We start from the raw sequence: 19,375 nt of genomic DNA on the forward strand, positions 1-19,375 counted from the left end.
ACCATTTTGGTTGCCCTCCTCTGGACACGTTCCAGTTTGTCAGTGTCCTTCTTGAACTGTGGTGCCCAGAACGGGACACAGTACTCCAGGTGAGGTCTGACCAGAGCAGAATACAGTGGCACTATTACTTCCCTTGATCTAGATGCTATACTCCTATTGATGCAGCCCAGAATTGCATTGGCTTTTTTAGCTGCCGCGTCACACTGTTGGCTCATGTCAAGTTTGTGGTCAACCAAGACTCCTAGATCCTTTTCATAGAGAGAGAGTGGATCGTGAAATACAGCTGTGCCACCCTGGCACCCACCAGAACACTGAATCACAGACTACTCGTAGTGTTGGGAGGGATTGCCAGAGCTCATCTAGATCAACCCCCAGCAATGCATGAACCGCAACTCAATACTCCTTGACAGCTACCCAACCTCTGCTTAAAAACCTCCCAAGCAGGATCGCTGCTTTGTTAATAGTGTTTTCGGAGACTGTTTTTTACTTATCATCTGCTAATTATTCCAGGATAAAGGTAAAGGGACCCCTGACCATTAGGTCCAGTCGTGGCCGACTCTGGGGTTGCGGCGCTCATCTCGCTTTACTGGCCGAGGGAGCCGGCGTACAGCTTCCGGGTCATGTGGCCAGCATGACTAAGCTGCTTCTGGCGTACCAGAGCACACATGGAAACGCCGTTTACCTTCCCGCCGGAGCGGTACCTATTTATCTACTTGCACTTTGGCATGCTTTCGAACTGCTAGGTGGGCAGGGGCAGGGACCGAGCAACGGGAGCTCACCCCGTCGTGGGGATTCGAACCGCCGACCTTCTGATCGGCAAGTCCTAGGATCTGTGGTTTAACCCACAGCGCCACCCAGATACCCCCACCCTAAATGTTGTGAACCACCCTGAGACCTACAGATGGAGAGCGGTCTATAAATTTAATAAATAACAGCAATATCTGGCCGATAGAATTAGATGGGAGCGTAGGAGGCTCTGTATCTGCAAAAGAAGGGGATGTCAAGAGAAGGATCGGGGCCTGCTGTTTGCACAGGTCAGAAGCTGCCCTCGGCTTGCAATTAGAAGAGGCACGGGTTTAAAAAGAAAACTAAACAGCAACTAAGAAAGAAAGAAGTGCCGCCAGTTAAATGCCGGATGTTCTGGTTGTTCCTCGTCGCGTGCCAGCTTCCTGGTGCTACACCTGTGGGGCAGAGGACCCGCCCGGCATGCAGAAGGAGCCAGGGTCCGTCCCCGGTGGCATCTGCAGGTCTAGAAATACCCTAAGTGCGCTTTTTTGAATTGCGACCGAACAGGTTGGCAACCGAACAATTCCCTGCCTTAAATCTTGGAGAGCCACTGCAAACCAGCATAGGCTAGATGGATCCAACGATTTGTCTCTGTATAAGAGCCACCTCCTGTGTAAATTAGAACTTCAGTTTTGATAGAGGACTTTGTCATTTCCTTTTCCTCTTTTTCTTTCTTTTCTTTATTCTCTTCCTTTCCTCCTCTTTCTTTCTGTTTCCCTTTCTTAGATCAGTGTGGTTTTTACTGTATCTCACGTGGAAAACTTTCAATAAAAGTTGATTGTAAAAAAAAAAAAAACTTTCGTTATGAATCTTGTGCTGCTGTTTCTAAAGGGGAACACAGCGGCTCAGGTTCAATCCAGAGGTTTTGTTTTAAAAGACTATCAATCTTTTAAATGAAAAATTAAGAAGGGGGGGGGGGACCTTTCCAGGCAAGGCTGGAGAGTTACTGCCAGTCTGACTCAGTATAAGGTAACTTTCCTGTGTTCACTTATGGGTTTGTGAATAACCTTTATACCATAGAATCATAGAATCCTAGAGTTGGAAGAGACCACAAGGGCCATCGAGTCCAACCCCCTGCCAAGCAGGAAACACCATCAGAGCACTCCTGACATATGGTTGTCAAGCCTCTGCTTAAAGACCTCCAAAGGAGGAGACTCCACCACACTCCTTGGCAGCAAATTCCACTGTCAAACAGCTCTTACTGTCAGGAAGTTCTTCCTAATGTTTAGGTGGAATCTTCTTTCTTGTAGTTTGGATCCATTGCTCCGTGTCCGCTTCTCTGGAGCAGCAGAAAACAACCTTTCTCCCTCCTCTATGTGACATCCTTTTATATATTTGAACATGGCTATCATATCACCCCTTAACCTCCTCTTCTCCAGGCTAAACATGCCCAGCTCCCAGCATAGGCAACCTCGGCCCTCCAGATGTTTTGGGACTACAGCTCCCATCATCCCTGACCACTGGTCCTGTTAGCTAGGGATGATGGGAGTTGTAGTCCCATAGTATCTGGAGGGCCGAGTTTGCCTATGACTGCTTTATACAGTGGTACATCGGAAGTCAAACAGAATCCGTTCCGGAAGGCCGTTCGACTTCCAAAACATTCGGAAACCAAAGCACAGATTCTGATTGACTGCAGGAAGCTCAAGGCAGTACATGCTCAAAGCAGCTCGTCTCCACCCTACCCCAACCTGCCATTTTAGGGTCTCCCTAAATAGTTGCCCAGGGATGCGGGTGGCGCTGTGGGTTAAACCACAGAGCCTAGGACTTGCCGATCAGAAGGTCGGCAGTTCGAATCCCCGCAACGATGGGGTGAGCTCCCGTTGCTCGGTCCCTGCTCCTGCCAACCTAGCAGTTCGAAAGCACCTCAAAGTGCAAGTAGATAAATAGGTACCACTCCGGCGGGAAGGTAAATGGCGTTTCCGTGCTCTGGTTCGCCAGAAGTGGCTCAGTCCTGCTGGCCACATGACCCGGAAGCTGTACGCCGGCTCCCTCGGCCAGTAAAGTGAGATGAGCACCGCAACCCCAGAGTCGGCCACAACTGGACCTAATGGTGAGGAGTCCCTTTAACTTTTTTAATTTAAGGGGAGAGGGGGGAATTCACGAGCCTGAAGTCTGGTGTGTGTTTGTACACACACAGAGAGAAATAATTTCATTTGCATGCCACCTTTCCAGAATTTCAAACCATGCTCAAGGCAGCTTACAACATGAAAAAGCGCACAGCAGCAACCTGGCCAAATCAGCTGTAAATAACAAAGGAAGTACTGAATAGCACGCAACCAAGCTGAACGATTTCCACATCAATCACAAGACCTGAAATGAAGATGCAAAAAGCCAGCAGCGACAAGCCTCCCAAGACACACACACACAGAGAAAAGGAGCAGCTTTCCGAATTACACGTGCACACCCCTCTCTTTCAAAATACTAATCCAGAGACCTTCACGCATCACAACAGAGAACTTCTTTGACGGAAGGTGCTTGCGAATGAACCTGCCAGACTCCAGCCTGCAAAGCGCAGGTTCCACCACTGAAGCACAGCCATATCCTGCTTCTTTCTGGGACTTGGGAGGGCCCCCCGAGGGCCATCTAGTCCAACCCCCTGCAATGTAGGAAATCTCAGCATGAGGTCCCCCGTCCAATCAGGAACCATCCCGGACCCTGCTGAGCTTTCCAAAATGTGCCACTGGTTTTACTGCCGCAGGAATTCCTCGCGTTGCCATATTTGCAAAAGTGATAAATAGATGAAAGTTGTTAAGCTTTTTGGTGGGGAATATCTCTTCCACCACCCCCCAAAACGGGGGGGGGGCGCCTTTCTTTGATTTTTTTTCTTCAATCGCCCTACTTGACATACACCCGAGTTTTCCCATACATTTTGCCGATTCAGCAAAAATCCGCCCAGGTGCTATTTCTGCCCGATTCCCAGACAAGGGCCTTCTCGGTAGTGGCGCCCACCCTGTGAAATAAACAACTATCTGACTTTTAGAAGACACCCGAAGGCAGCCTGGTTTAGGGAAGTTTTTAATGTTTGATGTTTTATCACGTTTTTATTCTGTTGGGAGCTGCCCAGAGTGGCTGGGGAGACCCAGCCAGATGGATGGGGTAAAAATTTATGATGATGATCATGTCGATGATGATGATTATTATTATCACTATTACTACTACTACAGTATTTAGAAAAACAAAACAAAATGAATTCCTATGCCCCACAAATAACCCAGAAATGCATTTTAAATAAAAGCACACATTCAACTCGTGTAAAAACACCAGACAGGCCCCACAAATAACCCAGAGATGCCTTTTAAATAAAAGGACACATTCTACTCAGGTAAAAACACGCTGATTCCCGGACCCTCTGTGGGTCGGATTGAGAAGGCGATTGGGCCGGATCCGGTGCCCGGGCCTTAGTTTGCCTACCCATGGCTTAAAGGGTCATGTGACCAGCAGGACTAAACCGCTTCTGGCGCAACGGGACACCGTGATGGAAACCAGAGCGCATGGAAACGCTGTTTACCTTCCCGCCGCAGAAGTACCTATTTATCTACTCGCGCTGGTGTGCTTCCGAACTGCTAGGCTGGCAGGAGCTGGGACGGAGCAATGGGAGCTCACTCCATCACGGGGATTCGAACTGCCGACCTTCCGATCAGCAAGCCCAAGAGGTTCAGTGGTTTAGACCACAGCACCACCTTGTAAGGTGGGACAGAACCCTTGCTGCGTTTAGTGGAAACTTAGAGGTTTTGGCAGGTTGAGATGCTTGAGAATGGGTTTCCCCATAAGACCGACAAGTTAGTTTGCCTATCTGAACTCGGGAATTGCCTTCATAGATGAGCAAAGCTGGCTCCTTCCTTGCTAGCCCTTCTTGTTCTATTCCAACAAGACTACTACTTTTTTCCTTCTTCAGGAAAGAAGGTGTTTTTATTATCTGCATTTTAATGTAGTTGGGTTTATTTAAATTGTTTTAATTCTAGTTAAGAGCTTAATTTGCTTTTTTTAACCACTGCCTTCCGTCCGTTTTTAGCTTCGGGTATTTTGCCTGCGTCATTTTAATCTGTGCAACCTGCCCAGAGTCCTGAAAGGCAGTGTAAAAATATAAATTGCTTGGCGTGTTATTGCAAGCTTCCGGATCACTACCCTTCTAGTTGTGTTGTGCTAGATCTCTCTCTCTCTCTCTCTCTCTCTCTCACACACACACACACACACACACACAACACAACACACACACACACACGGGGCCGTTGCTGTCTGGGCAAGTCCCCAGGAACAGGAGGTTAAAAAACAAGGGGACTTTGCCCAGGTACAAAGGAATCAGAAGGCATTGTTTCGTAAGATAAAAAACCACCCTAGGAATGTGGAAAATCAGAAGAGGAACAATAAAAATAAAAAAACACTCATTCCCGAACACACCCATTTTACTGGGTATTCCTGTCCAACTGGCCTGTCGGATCTACCCTGCTTACTCTCGAGTAGCCTCACTGAGTGCTTGTAGGAACATTTCAGGAGCAGCCTAACAGGTGGGAGGTGGGAGATGAAACAGGAAGCTGGCAAGCTATCGTGGGCGTCCAGCCTTCGCCCAGAAGCAAAGCAACGTTCTAGCCCCCGTGGGCCATAAAAGAGCCGATCTGAACCGCAAGTCGCTTTACACCGAGTCAGACCGCTGGATCTGTCCCGCTCACCAGTGTTTTTCAACCTGAAGGGTCTCCAGAAGCAGGCGGACTACAAAGCCCATCATCCTAGGCAAAGCTGGCTGTGGATGATGGCACTTATAGTCTTGCCCACACCTGGGGACCAACCTCCACCCAGGTTGAAGACAACTGGTCTACACAGACCGGCAGAGAGCTCTCCATGGTTTTCCTCTGCTCCACCTGGGGATGACGGACATTCAGACTCGGGGAAACAGGGGCTATTCCATTCTGCTACAGCCACTCCGGGCTTAGGTGGACCAAACTACGGCGAGAATAATCTGCAGGGAGTTGGGCCGGGGTGTGGAGAAGCAATTATTATTCTTTTTATTTATTTAATTTGTATACCACCCTATACCCAAAGGTCTCAGGGCGGTTCACCTAAAATATAAAACACATAAAATCAAAACAAAACCAGAAACCCAATTAAAAAAAAAACCCTAAAAGAGCTAGCATGTTTAGACAGGGTGTAGGACGTAGATGAGGCTTCCTCAACCTCGGCCCTCCTGATGTTTTTGGCCTACAACTCCCACGATCCCTAGCTAGCAGGACCACTGGTCAGGGATGATGGGAATTGTAGTCTCAAAACATCTGGAGGGCCGAGGAAGTCTGACGTAGATCAAGGCAGGCAAGGTCACCCCGCAAGATTCCTGATGGAGTGGAGGTTCAAACCCTGATCCCCCAGGTCATTGTCTAACACTCGAACCACTACACCCCACTGGCTTCCTAGAGCACTTCTGCTATAGGGAAGCCCTATGAATTAAGTAGGTAAATAAATAAGCAAAATGTCCCCAACCAAAGAAGGATGGCAACTTAAGCTGATGGAATACGCGCAGCTTGCAGACTTAGCACATATAGAAGAACATACGTTTAGAGAAGGTTGGAAAATGTTTATTGAATGTATGGGGGGAAATTGTGCACACTTGAAAAGGTTGGCAGCATTAAGATAAATTCAGCAGTGTAAATTAAGCTTTGACGGATGCAATAATGGAATACTGAATGGTTTAGTTTATGTAAAATATGTAGGGATTTATGGTATGCAAAATGAACCATGGAAAGAGAAGAAGGGAAGTCACTGATATTTTAAGGATGTTTAAATAAGTATTCTAAATTGTAAAACAGAAAATGTAATAAAAATGAGAGAGAGAGGCGTCTAGACATTCCATGGTGACTTTAACTTAGGTTTAAGATGCCATCGGGTGATTAACATATATATCTGAGTTTCTGAAGACTGGGAGTCCAGCTACCAGCGTCCTTGACCACTGAGCCTGCTGGCCGCTGGACGTCCAAACAACATCTACAACCTAACCCTGCAGTATGTTCAGAAGAGGATTCAGGCGGCGGGGTCTGGCAGCAGCAGTTGTTAAAAACCTTCCCTGTTGTGCTTTCCACGCAAGGCAATAATGCCCTGATATTCTGCACCTTGAGCAACGGAGAGACTGCGGGAAAAGCGGAAGGCTGGCGAAAGAGGAAAGGCTTTGCTGCAGTGGACCAAAGTTTGAGATGACCGATGAAGAAGAGTTTGGAATTGATATCCCGCTTTATCACTACCCGAAGGAGTCTCAAAGCGGCTCACATTCTCCTTTCCCTTCCTCCCCCACAACAAACACCCTGTGAGGTGAGTGGGGCTGAGAGACTTCAGAGAAGTGTGACTGGCCCAAGGTCACCCAGCAGCTGCAGGTGGAGGAGCGGGGAATCGAACCTGGTTCCCCAGATTACGAGACTACCGCTCTTAACCACTACACCACGCTGGCTCTCCAGTGTGAGATGGGGGAAAGGCGCACAAGCAGGGATTGAGCAGAGTTTTCAGCCCAAAGCATTCTCCTGCCACATCTCCACCCAAAGCAAACCGAAGAAGGGCCTGCTGGATCGGGGCAATTCCCCCCCCCCAACCCGCAAGCGGTACATGTAAAAAGGAGCCAACAGTGTGATGATGCAGCAGCAAAAAAAAACCAGGTAACACTATTCTAGGCTGCATCAACAGAAGTCTAGTGTCCAGATCAAGGGAAGTCATAGTCTTGCTCTATTCTGCCTTGGTCAGACCACACCTGGAATACTGCGTCCAATTCTGGGCATCACGGTTTATGAATGATGTTGACAAGCTGGAAGGTGGGCAGAGGAGGGCAACCGAGATGATCAAGGGTCTGGAAACTAAGCCTGAAGAGGAATATTTGAAGGAGCTGGGTATGTTTAGCCTGGGAAAGAGGAGACTGAGAGGAGATATGAGAGCCATCTTCAAATATCTGAAGGGCTGTCATATGGAAGAGGGAGCCAGCTTGTTTTCTCCTCTCTGGAGGGTTAGGCTCAAACCAATGGCTTCAAGTTACAAGGAGATTTCAGCTCAACATTCAGAAAAAAACTTTCTGACAGTAAGAGCTGTTCGGCAGTGGAACAGACTCCCACGAGAGGTGGACTCTCCTTCCTCGGAGGTTTCTAAGCAGAGGTTGGGTGGCCATCTGTCAGGCCATGCTTTAGTTGAGATTCCCGCATTGCAGGGGGTTGGACTGGATGAGCCCTGGATGTCCCTTCCAATTCTACAGTTCTATGATTTGAGCACAAGAGCAACTCTCAACTCTCGCCTCCTGCGGTTTCTAGCAACTGGGGGGGAAGAATTTACTGCAGCTAGGCAGAGAGCACAACTGTGAGAGTTAGCAGCTATTAACAGCCTCCCCCTCCCGCCATGAATTTGCCTAATCCTCCTTTTAAAGCCTTTCAAGTTGGCAGCATCCTTTGCAAGCGAGATGGTTTAGATATCCCCTGCAGGAATGAGGACTTTATTGCAGGAAATGCATTCACGATCTGTCCAAGGAACGTTGGTTGATCGACTGCAGCCATGCCACAACAGCCATGCCACAACGTGGAGATGAGAGGCAGGCTTATTAAGTATAAGTACATTTCCTCATGGTCCTGCCCGTGTCCACATTCAAAATACAGCATTCCGTAACTGCGCTACGTTGTGGGGGGGAAGACCAGGAACTTCACACACCACCAGCCTAGAGAAAGCCGAAATAGGGGAACGCTAAAAGCAGAAGCTGCCGTTCTGGGATGTGTGGGGCTACGGCAGCCTCTGGGTCACACAGAACACCTCATTTGCTGTCTGCGGAGACTGGTGTGTTTTCAAAAACTGAATCACTGCCCCCCCCCACTAAGAAGCGAATCTAATTTGCATTTTAAGCCCTAGTTTGTCCCAATTAGTTTTTTGTTCACTTCCAGTCAAGCTGTGCTGAGCACCTAACAGGATAAGAAAAAAAAAGTTTGGTAATAACTAATAGAAACAGACATCTTTGCTTGATTTCGTCAAGAGTTGCATCTCACTAGCGGGAATACTCTCAGCCTCACCGCAAACTTTCCTGCGTCCTCCTAAGGGACGCGAACCACTTCACCCTTGCAACTGCCCTCTGAGTCAGGGGGAGAGGAAGCAATGGCCGCAGGATTTGAACCCACCAGAAGAGGCTGCTGGATCCAACCTGAACTCCTGACCACTGGCTGCTATCCTAGTCCAGCACTTTCAAAGTGCGAAAGGCATTATTAGGCTGGATCCGGTCTTTGCCATGTGTGGAGCGGGCAAAATGAAATCAATAGGACTTCCGTTAGTTCCCGAGTAACCTAAGCCCCATTAGTTACAAAAGGTCTACTCTAAGCACGCCAGGGTCTGGATCCAAGCCTCTCTCCAACTCCAGCCAGATGCTGTCGGACTACAACTCCCATCACCCCTCACTGATCCTTGTAGCTGTGAGGGATGGGAGTTGTAGTCCAGCTGGAGACCCGAGTTTGCGAAAGGCTGTGTTAGGTTTTAACAGGGCTCTCTACGTTTCACATCTTGCTTGCAGGACCCGGGAACCCCGGATCAAAACACGTACAACCCGCAAGGCTACCAAATCTCACAAGGCTGATAATATAATAATAATAGGCTGGGGGGAAATCCTCACAAACGGCGCTTCCCAGAAATGGGAGGAAAAGCAGGAAGCAAACTTAATTGAGAAATAAATTACAGCAAGGAGGCAGAAGGCAATGTCTGGAGACCGGTTTAAAACACACACACACACACACACACACACACACACACCCTCCAGATAAAAGACAGGTTGCAGATTATTGGAAGATGACTGAACAGCCAAATCAAGAGGTTTTTCTTTTCCAGGTCCCCCTAACCCTGCCCTGTTTCCCAGCTGTACCCGTTGCCGAGACCCCTGAAAGTTAAGTCTCTAAAGTCTTGCAAGTCGAGAGAAATCAAGCGGCTGGGGGTGGTTGCATTGTAATTGTGCAAGTCGGGCTCTTGGCGGCTGGTTGTCGGAAGGCAGGGAAATACCTGCGGAGCGAAAAACATCTGAGGCTGGCAGCTGCTCCCCTCTCCGCTCTCAGGGCTGAAAAACTTTTTCTCAAAGCACAGGCTCTTTGGAGAGCCGGTTGTCAAAGCTGCGCAGACCCACCCCTGTGCACTTTTGCAGACTACAGAAGGCCCCCTTCCCAACCGTCTCTCCAAACCTCACCCTGACAAATGGGTTTTTCTCCGTAAAATATCCCGTTCTTGCTTCCTCGAACGCTGCCGTGGCACAGAACACATAGACACAGAGAGAGAGAGAGAGAGAGAGCCCACCACCAATCTTTCCATAAAAAGTTCTGTGGACTTTGCAACCGTCTGATCAATTGCCGCTGTTTGGCTGATTCCCTCCTGCCCCCCCCCAAGCAAAGGACCCTGGAGGAGGGGAGGGAAACACCTGAAATTTAAGACACCACAGAGTTCAAAGCGCCCGCGACTCTGAAATGCCAAGAATGCAAAGCGGGGCTCCAAATGCAAACAGAAAAAGGTGTGTATGTTTGTAAAAACGTAACACAGTTTTTTAAAAAAATGTTTTTCAAAAAGTTACCTTGAAGAGCGACGCAAACTTGAGCCAGAACTGCATCTGGGACATATTAAGCCGGCATGGAAGGCGAGGCGAGGCGAGCTGGTCCCTGGCAAAGAGGAAAAGCGGACTTTCTCGGCACCCAAGGGCGATGAGTCTTGCCTCATGACAGCGGGCTTGTCAGGAGAGGAGCATTGGAAAGTTGGGGTTTTTTTGTTTTTAAATTGTCTAAAGAATTGGCACGGAATTACAGAAAGGGAGGGCGCCAAAAAGAAGAAGAGGAGGAGGAGGAAGAAGAGGCTTGTCTGATGAAGGCAGCCTGGCAGAAAAAGCCGGTCTCTTCCCTCCACCCCAGCCCACCCCCCCACTGCGATCGGATTGGTTTAGTCACGAAGAGGAGGGTGCAGTCTTCCTCTAAGTCCAGCCCGGCTGACTTTCAGGAAATGAAGCCTGCCTGGTAAGTCAGTGAAATTACTGGCAATGACAGCAGAATTACTGTATGTCGTGTAATTTAAACCACAGAGCCACTGTAAACAAAAGGATACAGAAAGGGGGTTTGGGGCCGGGGGCCCAAAAGCGAGGCTGGCTTCTCTTCCCAGCGCTCCAAACCCAACCCGGCTTAGGCCCGTGTTAAGTTTTAATGTTTTAAAAGTTGTGTTTCCCCTCCCCGCCAACAACCACCCCCACCCCCTGGGAAAAGAGCAAACCAAATAAATGCTAAATTTAGAAGGCGGGCCCCTGGGGTGTTGCCGGCGAAGGCTGGCTTGAAAAGGGAACTTTCGAAGCTTCCGTTCCAGACCCAAACAGCTGCTCTCAGGGTGGCATCTTTCTGTCGTTGTTGTTGTTATTAATAATAGTAAACAACAACTTTTGCCACAACCTCTGGGAACCTAACAGGAACTGTTCCTTGCTGCCGTTTCTTCCCCCACCCCTCAAAAAAAAAGCCATAACGGAGCCTGCAAAAAGCCCCTTGCCCAATCCGCGCCAGAAAATAGTTCTTTAGAAAGGTTTTTTTTAAAAAAGTGTCACGCTACTGGTTCACGCGGCCTGTGGAAGTGGTAATTTTGAACGGACGCGAGCCAGAATGAATCATGAACATGCAAGAAGCAATTTCTGGAAGGATGGTGGGTTGATTGTTTTAAAAAAAAAAATACACATGACGAACACCTACGCTTTTGTACTCTTGCAAGAGAAGGGGATGTCACGAGAAGGATGGGGGCAAGCTGTCTGCACAGGTCAGAAGCTGTCCTCGGCTTGCAATTAAAAGAGGCACGGGTTTAAGAAGAAAACAAAACAGCGACTAAGAGAGAGAGAAAAGTGTCGCCAGTTAAACACCGAATGTTCTGGTTGCTCCTCGCCGCGTGCCAGCTTCCTGGTGCTACACCTGTGGGGCAGAGGGCCTGCATGGCACGCAGGTGGAGCCAAGGTCCGTCCCCGGTGGCATCTGCAGGTCTAGAAATCCCCCAAGTGTGCTTTTTTGAATTGTGACCACGTGGAGATCTCCCAATGCCAGGTTGCCGACCGAAAAATTCCCTGCCTTAAATCCTGGAGAGCCACTGCAAACCACCATAGGCTAGATGGACCAACGATTTGACTCTGTATAAGGGCCACCTCTGGTTTTCCCAGCAGTGATGTATGGAAGTGAGAGCAGGACCATAAAGAAGGCTGATCGCCGAAGAATGGATGCTTTTGAATGATGGTGCTGGAGGAGACTCTTGAGAGTCCCATGGACTGCAAGAAGATCCAACCTCTCCATTCTGAAGGAAATCAGCCCTGAGTGCTCACTGGAAGGACAGATCCTGAAGCTGAGGCTCCAATACTTTGGCCACCTCATAAGAAGAGAAGACTCCCTGGAAAAGACTCTGATGTTGGGAAAGATGGAGGGCGCAAGGAGAAGGGGATGACAGAGGACGAGATGGTGGGACGGTGTTCTCGAAGCTACCAGCATGAGTTTGACCAAACTGCGGGAGGCAGTGGAAGACAGGAGTGCCTGGCGTGCTCTGGTCCAGGGGGTCACGAAGAGTCAGACACGACCAAACACAACAACAACAAGGGCCATCTCTTGTTTAAATCAGAACTTCAATTTTGATAGAGGACTTTGTCTTTTCCTTTTCCTTTTCCTCTTTCTTTCTTTCTTTCTTCTCTTCCTTTTCCTCCTCTTCCCCCCCTTTCTTTTCTTCTTTATTCTCTTCCTTTCCTCCACTTCCTTCCTTTCTATTTTTCTTTCTTAGATCAGTGTGGTTTTTATTGTATCTTACGCGGAAAAACTTTCAATAAAAGTTTACTGTGGTACCTCGGGTTACATATGCTTCATGTTACAAACTCCGCTAACCCAGAAATAGTGCTTCAGGTTAAGAACTTTGCTTCAGGATGAGTACAGAAATCGTGCTCCGGCGGCATGGCAGCAGCAGGAGGCTCCATTAGCTAAAGTGGTGCTTCAGGTTAAGAACAGTTTCAGGTTAAGTACGGACCTCCGGAACGAATTAAGTACTTAACCCGAGTTATCACTGTATTGTAAAAAAGAGAACTTTCGTTACAAATGTTGCGCTATCGTTTCTAAAGGGGAACACAGTGGCTCAGGGTCAATGCAGGGGTTTTGTTTTAAAAGACTAGCAATCTTTTAAATAAAAAATTAAGAAAACGGGGGGAAATAAACCTTTCCAGGAAAGGCTGAAGAGCTACTGCCAGTTCGGTCTGACTCAGTATAAGGCTGCTTTCCTTATGGGTTTGTGGATAACCGTTATATTAGGTTAGACTCGTTTACTCAGGCTTTTCTCCTTGCAAACGGGAGTTGAGCCGGCAACTAAAACTTCAGCTGGCTGAACCTTTACAGAAGCAGGGTTAGAAACTCAGATATATAAATGCCAGGCACCCAACAGCTCCTTAAACCAAGGTTAAAGGTAAAGGTAAAGGGACCCCTGACCGTTAAGTACAGTCGTGGCCGACTCTGGGGTTGCGGTGCTCATCTCGCTTTACTGGCCGAGGGAGCTGGCGCACAGCCTCCGGGTCATGTGGCCAGCATGACTAAGCCGCTTCTGGCGAACCAGAGCAGCGCATGGAAACGCCGTTTACCTTCCCGCCGCAGCAGTACCTATTTATCTACTTTCACTTTTACGTGCTTTCGAACTGCTAGGTTGGCAGGAGCAGGGACTGAGCAACGGGAGCTCACCCTGTTGCGGGGATTCGAACCGCCAACCTTCTGATCGGCAAGTCCTAGGCTCTGTGGTTTAACCCACAGCGCCACCCGTGTCCCTATAAAACCAAGGTTACAATTTCCAAAATGGAATGTTTAGGCAGCTTTTGGAGAGATATTACTACTACTACTATTATTATTATTTCTATACCGCTTTGGAGACTTTTTCTGGTGCCCTGCAGGCTGATCTAATTTGGCATTTATTATCACTACCTGCTACAACGGTTCACGGCTGTAAGACCCCCCAGGGCAGCTTGGAAAAACTAAAAAAGCCCAATATTAAAACCAGCTTAAAACAAATTACGTTCACAAGAGTAGAGTGGGCCTATATATTTATATAATATAGATGCATATATATGTTTGCGTACGTGCCAAAGGCCAGGGAAAAATAAGCATGGCTTTTGTCAAAGACAAAAAGGTTGGAACTGCCATGCTTGTCCCAGACTGTCCTTTGCAACTGGCACCTGTTCGCTGTTATCAAAGAACTTTACGGAACGGGAAAATTTTCAGTGGGGAAAAATCGAAAAGCATTGGAAGATTCCCTGCCTCTTATCACTGGCCACTACCATCCTGTTGCTTTGTTTGTGCAAAGCACAAGGAGTCTCATAGAATTAAGGACTAAGATTCCTTCCTTCCTTCCTAACCCTTCACCCTAAGGTTCCAGATTAAAACACAATACAGTGGTACCTCGGGTTAAGTACTTAATTCGTTCCGGAGGACCGTTCTTAACCTGAAACTGTTCTTAACCTGAAGCACCACTTTAGCTAATGGGGCCTCCTGCTGCTGCCACGCTGCCGCAGCACGATTTCTGTTCTCATCCTGAAGCAAAGTTCTTAACCTGAAGCACTATTTCTGGATTAGCGGAGTGTGTAACCTGAAGCATATGTAACCTGAAGCGTATGTAACCCGAGGTACCACTGTATAGTCAAACCTTGGATCCCGAGTGCCATGCAAGACAAATGTTTTGGCTCCTGAATGCCGCAAACCAGGAAGGGATTGTTCCAGTTTACAAACGTTCTTTTGGAACCTGAACGTCTGATGGGGCTTCTGCGGCTTCCAATTGGTTGCAGGCCAATTGTGTAATATTGTGCTTTATTATTAACATTGCGTTCTAATTGTTGCAACCCAGCCTGCGAGGTTGAAGGGTGGGTAACGAATTATAGCAGCAGCAGCAGCAACAACAACAGTTTGTTTATTTTGTTGTTGTTTAGTCGTTTAGTCGTGTCCGCCTCTTCGTGACCCCTGGACCAGAGCACGCCAGGCACTCCTGTCTTCCACTGTCTCCCGCAGTTTGGTCAAACTCATGTTGGTAGCTTCAAGAACACTGTCCCACCATCTCGTCCTCCGTCGTCCCCTTCTCCTTGCGCACTCCACCTTTCCCAACATCAGGGTCTTTTCCAGGGAGTCTTCTCTTCTCATGAGTCTTGGAGCCTCAGCTTCAGGATCTGTCCTTCCAGTGAGCACTCAGGGCTGATTTCCTTCAGAATGGAGAGGTTTGATCTTCTTGTAGTCCAAGAGTCTCCTCCAGCACCAGAATTCAAAAGCATCCATTCTTCGGCGATCAGCCTTCTTGATGGTCCAGCTCTCACTTCCATACATCACTGCTGGGAAAACCATGGCTTTAACTATACGGACCTTTGTTTATAAGGTAAAGGTAAAGGTACCCCTGCCCGTACGGGCCAGTCTTGACAGACTCTAGGGTTGTGCGCCCATCTCACTCAAGAGGCCGGGGGCCAGCGCTGTCCGCAGACACTTCTGGGTCACGTGGCCAGCGTGACATCGCTGCTCTGGCGAGCCAGAGCCGCACACGGAAACGCCGTTTACCTTCCCGCTAGTAAGCGGTCCCTTTTTATCTACTTGCACCCGGGAGTGCTTTCGAACTGCTAGGTTGGCAGGCGCTGGGACCGAACAACGGGAGCGCACCCCGCCGCAGGGATTCGAACCGCCGACCTTTTGATCGGCAAGTCCTAGGCGCTGAGGCTTTAACCCACAGCGCCACCCGCGTCCCTTTGTTTATAGCCTTGCTTAAATACTTTAGGACCTCTGTGCCATAAAAGGCAATGGTGGGAGGGGGACTCGCCTAAACCCCATTCTAAACTCGCCCCAGGTGAACAGCTGCCGACAAGCCTCCCTCTGGCAAGCTAAGCAGCAGCTATCAATAGATGAAAAGCGTCTCTCGTGTTCTGGTATTTCGATTTAGGGCGCGACTTCGTGTCATACGGAATCTGGCTTTATTCCACCTCCTTTTGGTCCTGGAACTGGCAGGCGAGACGTGGGCGGATTTGATGGGGTGCATCCAATTACTTGGTAGTGATTGAAAGCCTGGTTTATTTTTAAGTTACTGCGCTTGGCACCCCTCCAAGGAAAACAAGTGCCTTGCAGGTAAGGCTTGTCATCGTGCGCCTCAAGGTGCAGTCGGCTCAGCTGATTACGTCTGCAACCAGGGTGGGTGGGGGGCGATAAAATAAAAACACATTTTCACCTCCTAGGCTATTAAACCGCGGATGACATGGGGTCTCAGCACCTCCTGTACCTGATGTAGGGAATTGCCTTATACAGGGTCTAGGGTTCTTAGTCCCGGGAAAAGATCCTGATGTTGGGAAAGATGGAGGGCACAAGGAGAAGGGGACGACGGAGGACGAGATGGTGGGACAGTGTTCTTGAATCTACCAGCATGAGTTTGACCAAACTGCGGGAGGCAGTGGAAGACAGGAGGGCCTGGCCTGCTCTGGTCCAGGGGGTTACGAAGGGGCGGACACGACTAATGACTAAACAACAACAACATGGGGTCTTAGTGGACCACAAGCTGAACATGAGCTCACAGTGTGATGCAGCAGCAAAAAAAAGTGAGCGTTATTCTAGGCTGCATCAACAGAAGTCTAGTGTCCAGATCAAGGGAAGGAATAGTCCCTTCTGGACACCACAGTTGTGGGCACCACAATTTAAGAAGGTTGTTGACAAGCTGGAAGGTTGGTTTGCAGAGGAGGGCAACCAAGACGATCAATGGTCTGGAAACCAAGAACGGCTTGTGCTTGCTATGTTTAGCCCGGAAAAGATGAGACTTAGAGGAGATAGGATTGTTTTGTTTTTGTTTTTTTAAATTAATTTTTATTCAAATTTCCAATAACCATTCCAATTATAATTTAACATCCAATTTAACTTATACATCTTTTAGACTTCCATCAGCCTATCTGACAATTTTCATATTTATCACAACTTCTCACATTCCTTAAATTTATGTTGCACTTTAACAATCCCTATTTTTTTCTTCTCCTTTAAGCGACATTCCTATCTATTCTTTTCACAGAGCTTCCTGATATCCAACAAGCGTTATAGGAGATAGGATTATTGTTGTTGTTGTTGTTGTTGTTTAGTCGTTTAGTCGTGTCCGACTCTTCGTGACCCCCTGGACCAGAGCACGCCAGGCCCTCCTGTCTTCCACTGCCTCCCGCAGTTTGGTTAAACTCATGCTGGTCGCTTCGAGAACACTGTCCCACCATCTCGTCCTCTGCCGTCCCCTTCTCCTTGCGCCCTCCATCTTTCCCAACATCAGGGTCTTTTCCAGGGAGTCTTCTCTTCTCATGAGGTGGCCAAAGTCTTGGAGCCTCAGCTTCAGGACCTGTCCTTCCAGTGAGCACTCAGGGCTGATTTCCTTCAGAATGGAGAGGTTTGATCCCCTTCATGGATCACTGCCTTGCTGTGGCGAAGGGGCTTGAATAACTCAGAGAAGCTATGAACTATGCCATGCAGGGCCACCCAAGATGGACAGGTCATAGTGGAGAGTTTTGACCAAACGTGATCCACCTGGAGCAGGAACCGGCAAGCCACTCCAGTATCCCTGCCAAGAAAACTCCATGGACAAAGACAACAGGAGATAGGATAGCCAACTTCAAATATCTCAAGGGCTGCCACGTGGAAGAGGGTGCAAGCCTGTTTTCTCCTGCTCTGGAGGGCAGGACTTTGACCAGGAAGCTTCAGGCAGCAAGAAAGGGAGATTCTGACTCAACATCAGGAAGAGCTTTCTGACAGTCTTGTCGTCTGGGCAGCCCAGGACCTCCAGCCCCACGGCCCAGGCTGGCGCCCCAAGGGAGGTCACGTCGGTGCTGCTGACGCAGCGGTTTTATTTCACCCTCGGAGGTGAACTCCATTGTCTCTCGAGTCAGACGGATGCTGACAACAACAACAACAGGCTTCAATTCTTCTTAATTACATTTGCAAGGTTTTATAACAAACGTAGGGATGCGGGTGGCGCTGTGGGTTAAACCACTGAGCCTAGGACTTGCCGATCAGAAGGTCGGCGGTTCGAATCCCCACAACGGGGTGAGCTCCCGTTCCTCGGTCCCTGCTCCTGCCAACCTAGCAGTTCGAAAGCACGTCAAAGTGCAAGTAGATAAATAGGTACCACTCCGGCAGGAAGGTAAACGGCGTTTCCGTGCGCTGCTCTGGTTCGCCAGAAGTGGCTTAGTCCTGCTGGCCACATGACCGGGAAGCTGTACGCCGGCTCCCTCGGCCAATAAAGCGAGATGAGCACCGCAACCCCAGAGTCGGTCACAACTGGACCTAACGGTCAGGGGTCCCTTTACCTTTACCTAATGGATGGTATGCCAGCCTCCCTGGGAGCCTGTTTACCCGCAGAGGGTGGTAAAGGTAAAGGTAAAGGTACCCATACGAGCCAGTCTTGCCAGACTCTAGGGTTGTGCGCCCATCTCACTTAAGAGGCCGGGGGCCAGCGCTGTCCGCAGACACTTCCGGGTCACGTGGCCAGCGTGACATCGCTGCTCTGGCGAGCCAGAGCCGCACACGGAAACGCCGTTTACCTTCCCGCTAGTAAGCGGTCCCTATTTATCTACTTGCACCCGGGGGTGCTTTCGAACTGCTAGGTTGGCAGGCGCTGGGACCGAACGCCAGGAGTGCACCCCGCCACGGGGATTCGAACCGCTGACCTTTCGATCGGCAAGCCCTAGGCGCTGAGGCTTTTACTCACAGCGCCACCCGCGTCCCGCGCAGAGGGTGGTACAAAGGCTCTAAATATAATCAGTAATAATCCTCATTATATTTATTACCGTCCTGAGACCTGCGGGTATAGGACGGTATACAAATTTAATAAGTATCAGCAACATCAACAACAACAGAGCAAATCCTGATTACAGGTAAGTTACAATGAAATCAGTACCACAATACAGCGCTATTATCAAGACAAGAAAGAGGGAAACTGAACAGAGGAAACCACTGACCTTAAGGAAGGAACAAAAGTAATACCATCAGTCAGTATCAGTCATCCCTAAATCACCACGAGTTTCAGGTGGAATAACGTTGCTTTCCTTCGTTAGAAGGGAATACAACAAAGGAACGCTGCCTTTCTCCAAATTCCCCTGACAAATTTCAGCTTCTCCTAATGCTTCAACTTTTAGGCCTCCAGGAAAGAGGCGGACTGGGTTTCTCGACACCAATAAACTCAAAAGCAATGCCTTGCAATACTTTGCTCATGTTGGTATAATAAGAATAAGAATAATATATTATTTATACCCCACCCATCTGGCTGGGCTTCTCCAGCCACTCAGGGTGGCTTCCAACAAAATATTAAAATACAGTAATCCATCAGACATTAAAAGCTTCCCTAAACAGGGCTGCCTTCAGATGTCTTCTAGAAGTCTGGTAATTATTGTTCTCTTTGACATCTGATGGGAGGGCGTTCCACAGGGCGGGTGCCACTACCTAGAAGGCCCTCTGCTGGTTCCCTGTAACCTTGCTTCTCGCAGGGAGGGAACCGCCAGAAGGCCCTTGGCTCTGGACCTCAGTATCTGGGCTGGACGATGGGGGTGGAGACGCTCCTTCAGGTCTACTGGACCAAGGCCGTTTAGGGCTTCAAAGGTCAGCCC

The 19,375-nt window shown here is 48.8% G+C and overlaps 1 protein-coding gene across 3 annotated transcripts in view; it reads right to left on the bottom strand.

Moving 5' to 3' along the window:
* SBNO2 (strawberry notch homolog 2) overlaps positions 1-19,375 on the bottom strand; it is a 113,245-nt gene that overhangs the window by 51,666 nt on the left and 42,204 nt on the right. Inside the window, exon 1 of one of the 3 annotated variants that reach the window (XM_053372772.1) lies at positions 10,328-10,613. The exons of the other annotated variants lie outside the window; for them this stretch is intronic. Coding sequence (XP_053228747.1) covers positions 10,328-10,372 — 45 coding nt within the window. The 5' untranslated portion in view covers positions 10,373-10,613. Of the gene's footprint in view, positions 1-10,327; positions 10,614-19,375 lie in introns of those variants that run through there. 3 annotated transcript variants of the gene reach the window in all.

The sequence above is a fragment of the Podarcis raffonei genome, chromosome 18 (assembly GCF_027172205.1).
Source record: "Podarcis raffonei isolate rPodRaf1 chromosome 18, rPodRaf1.pri, whole genome shotgun sequence".
In the NCBI taxonomy this organism is placed as follows: domain Eukaryota; kingdom Metazoa; phylum Chordata; class Lepidosauria; order Squamata; family Lacertidae; genus Podarcis; species Podarcis raffonei.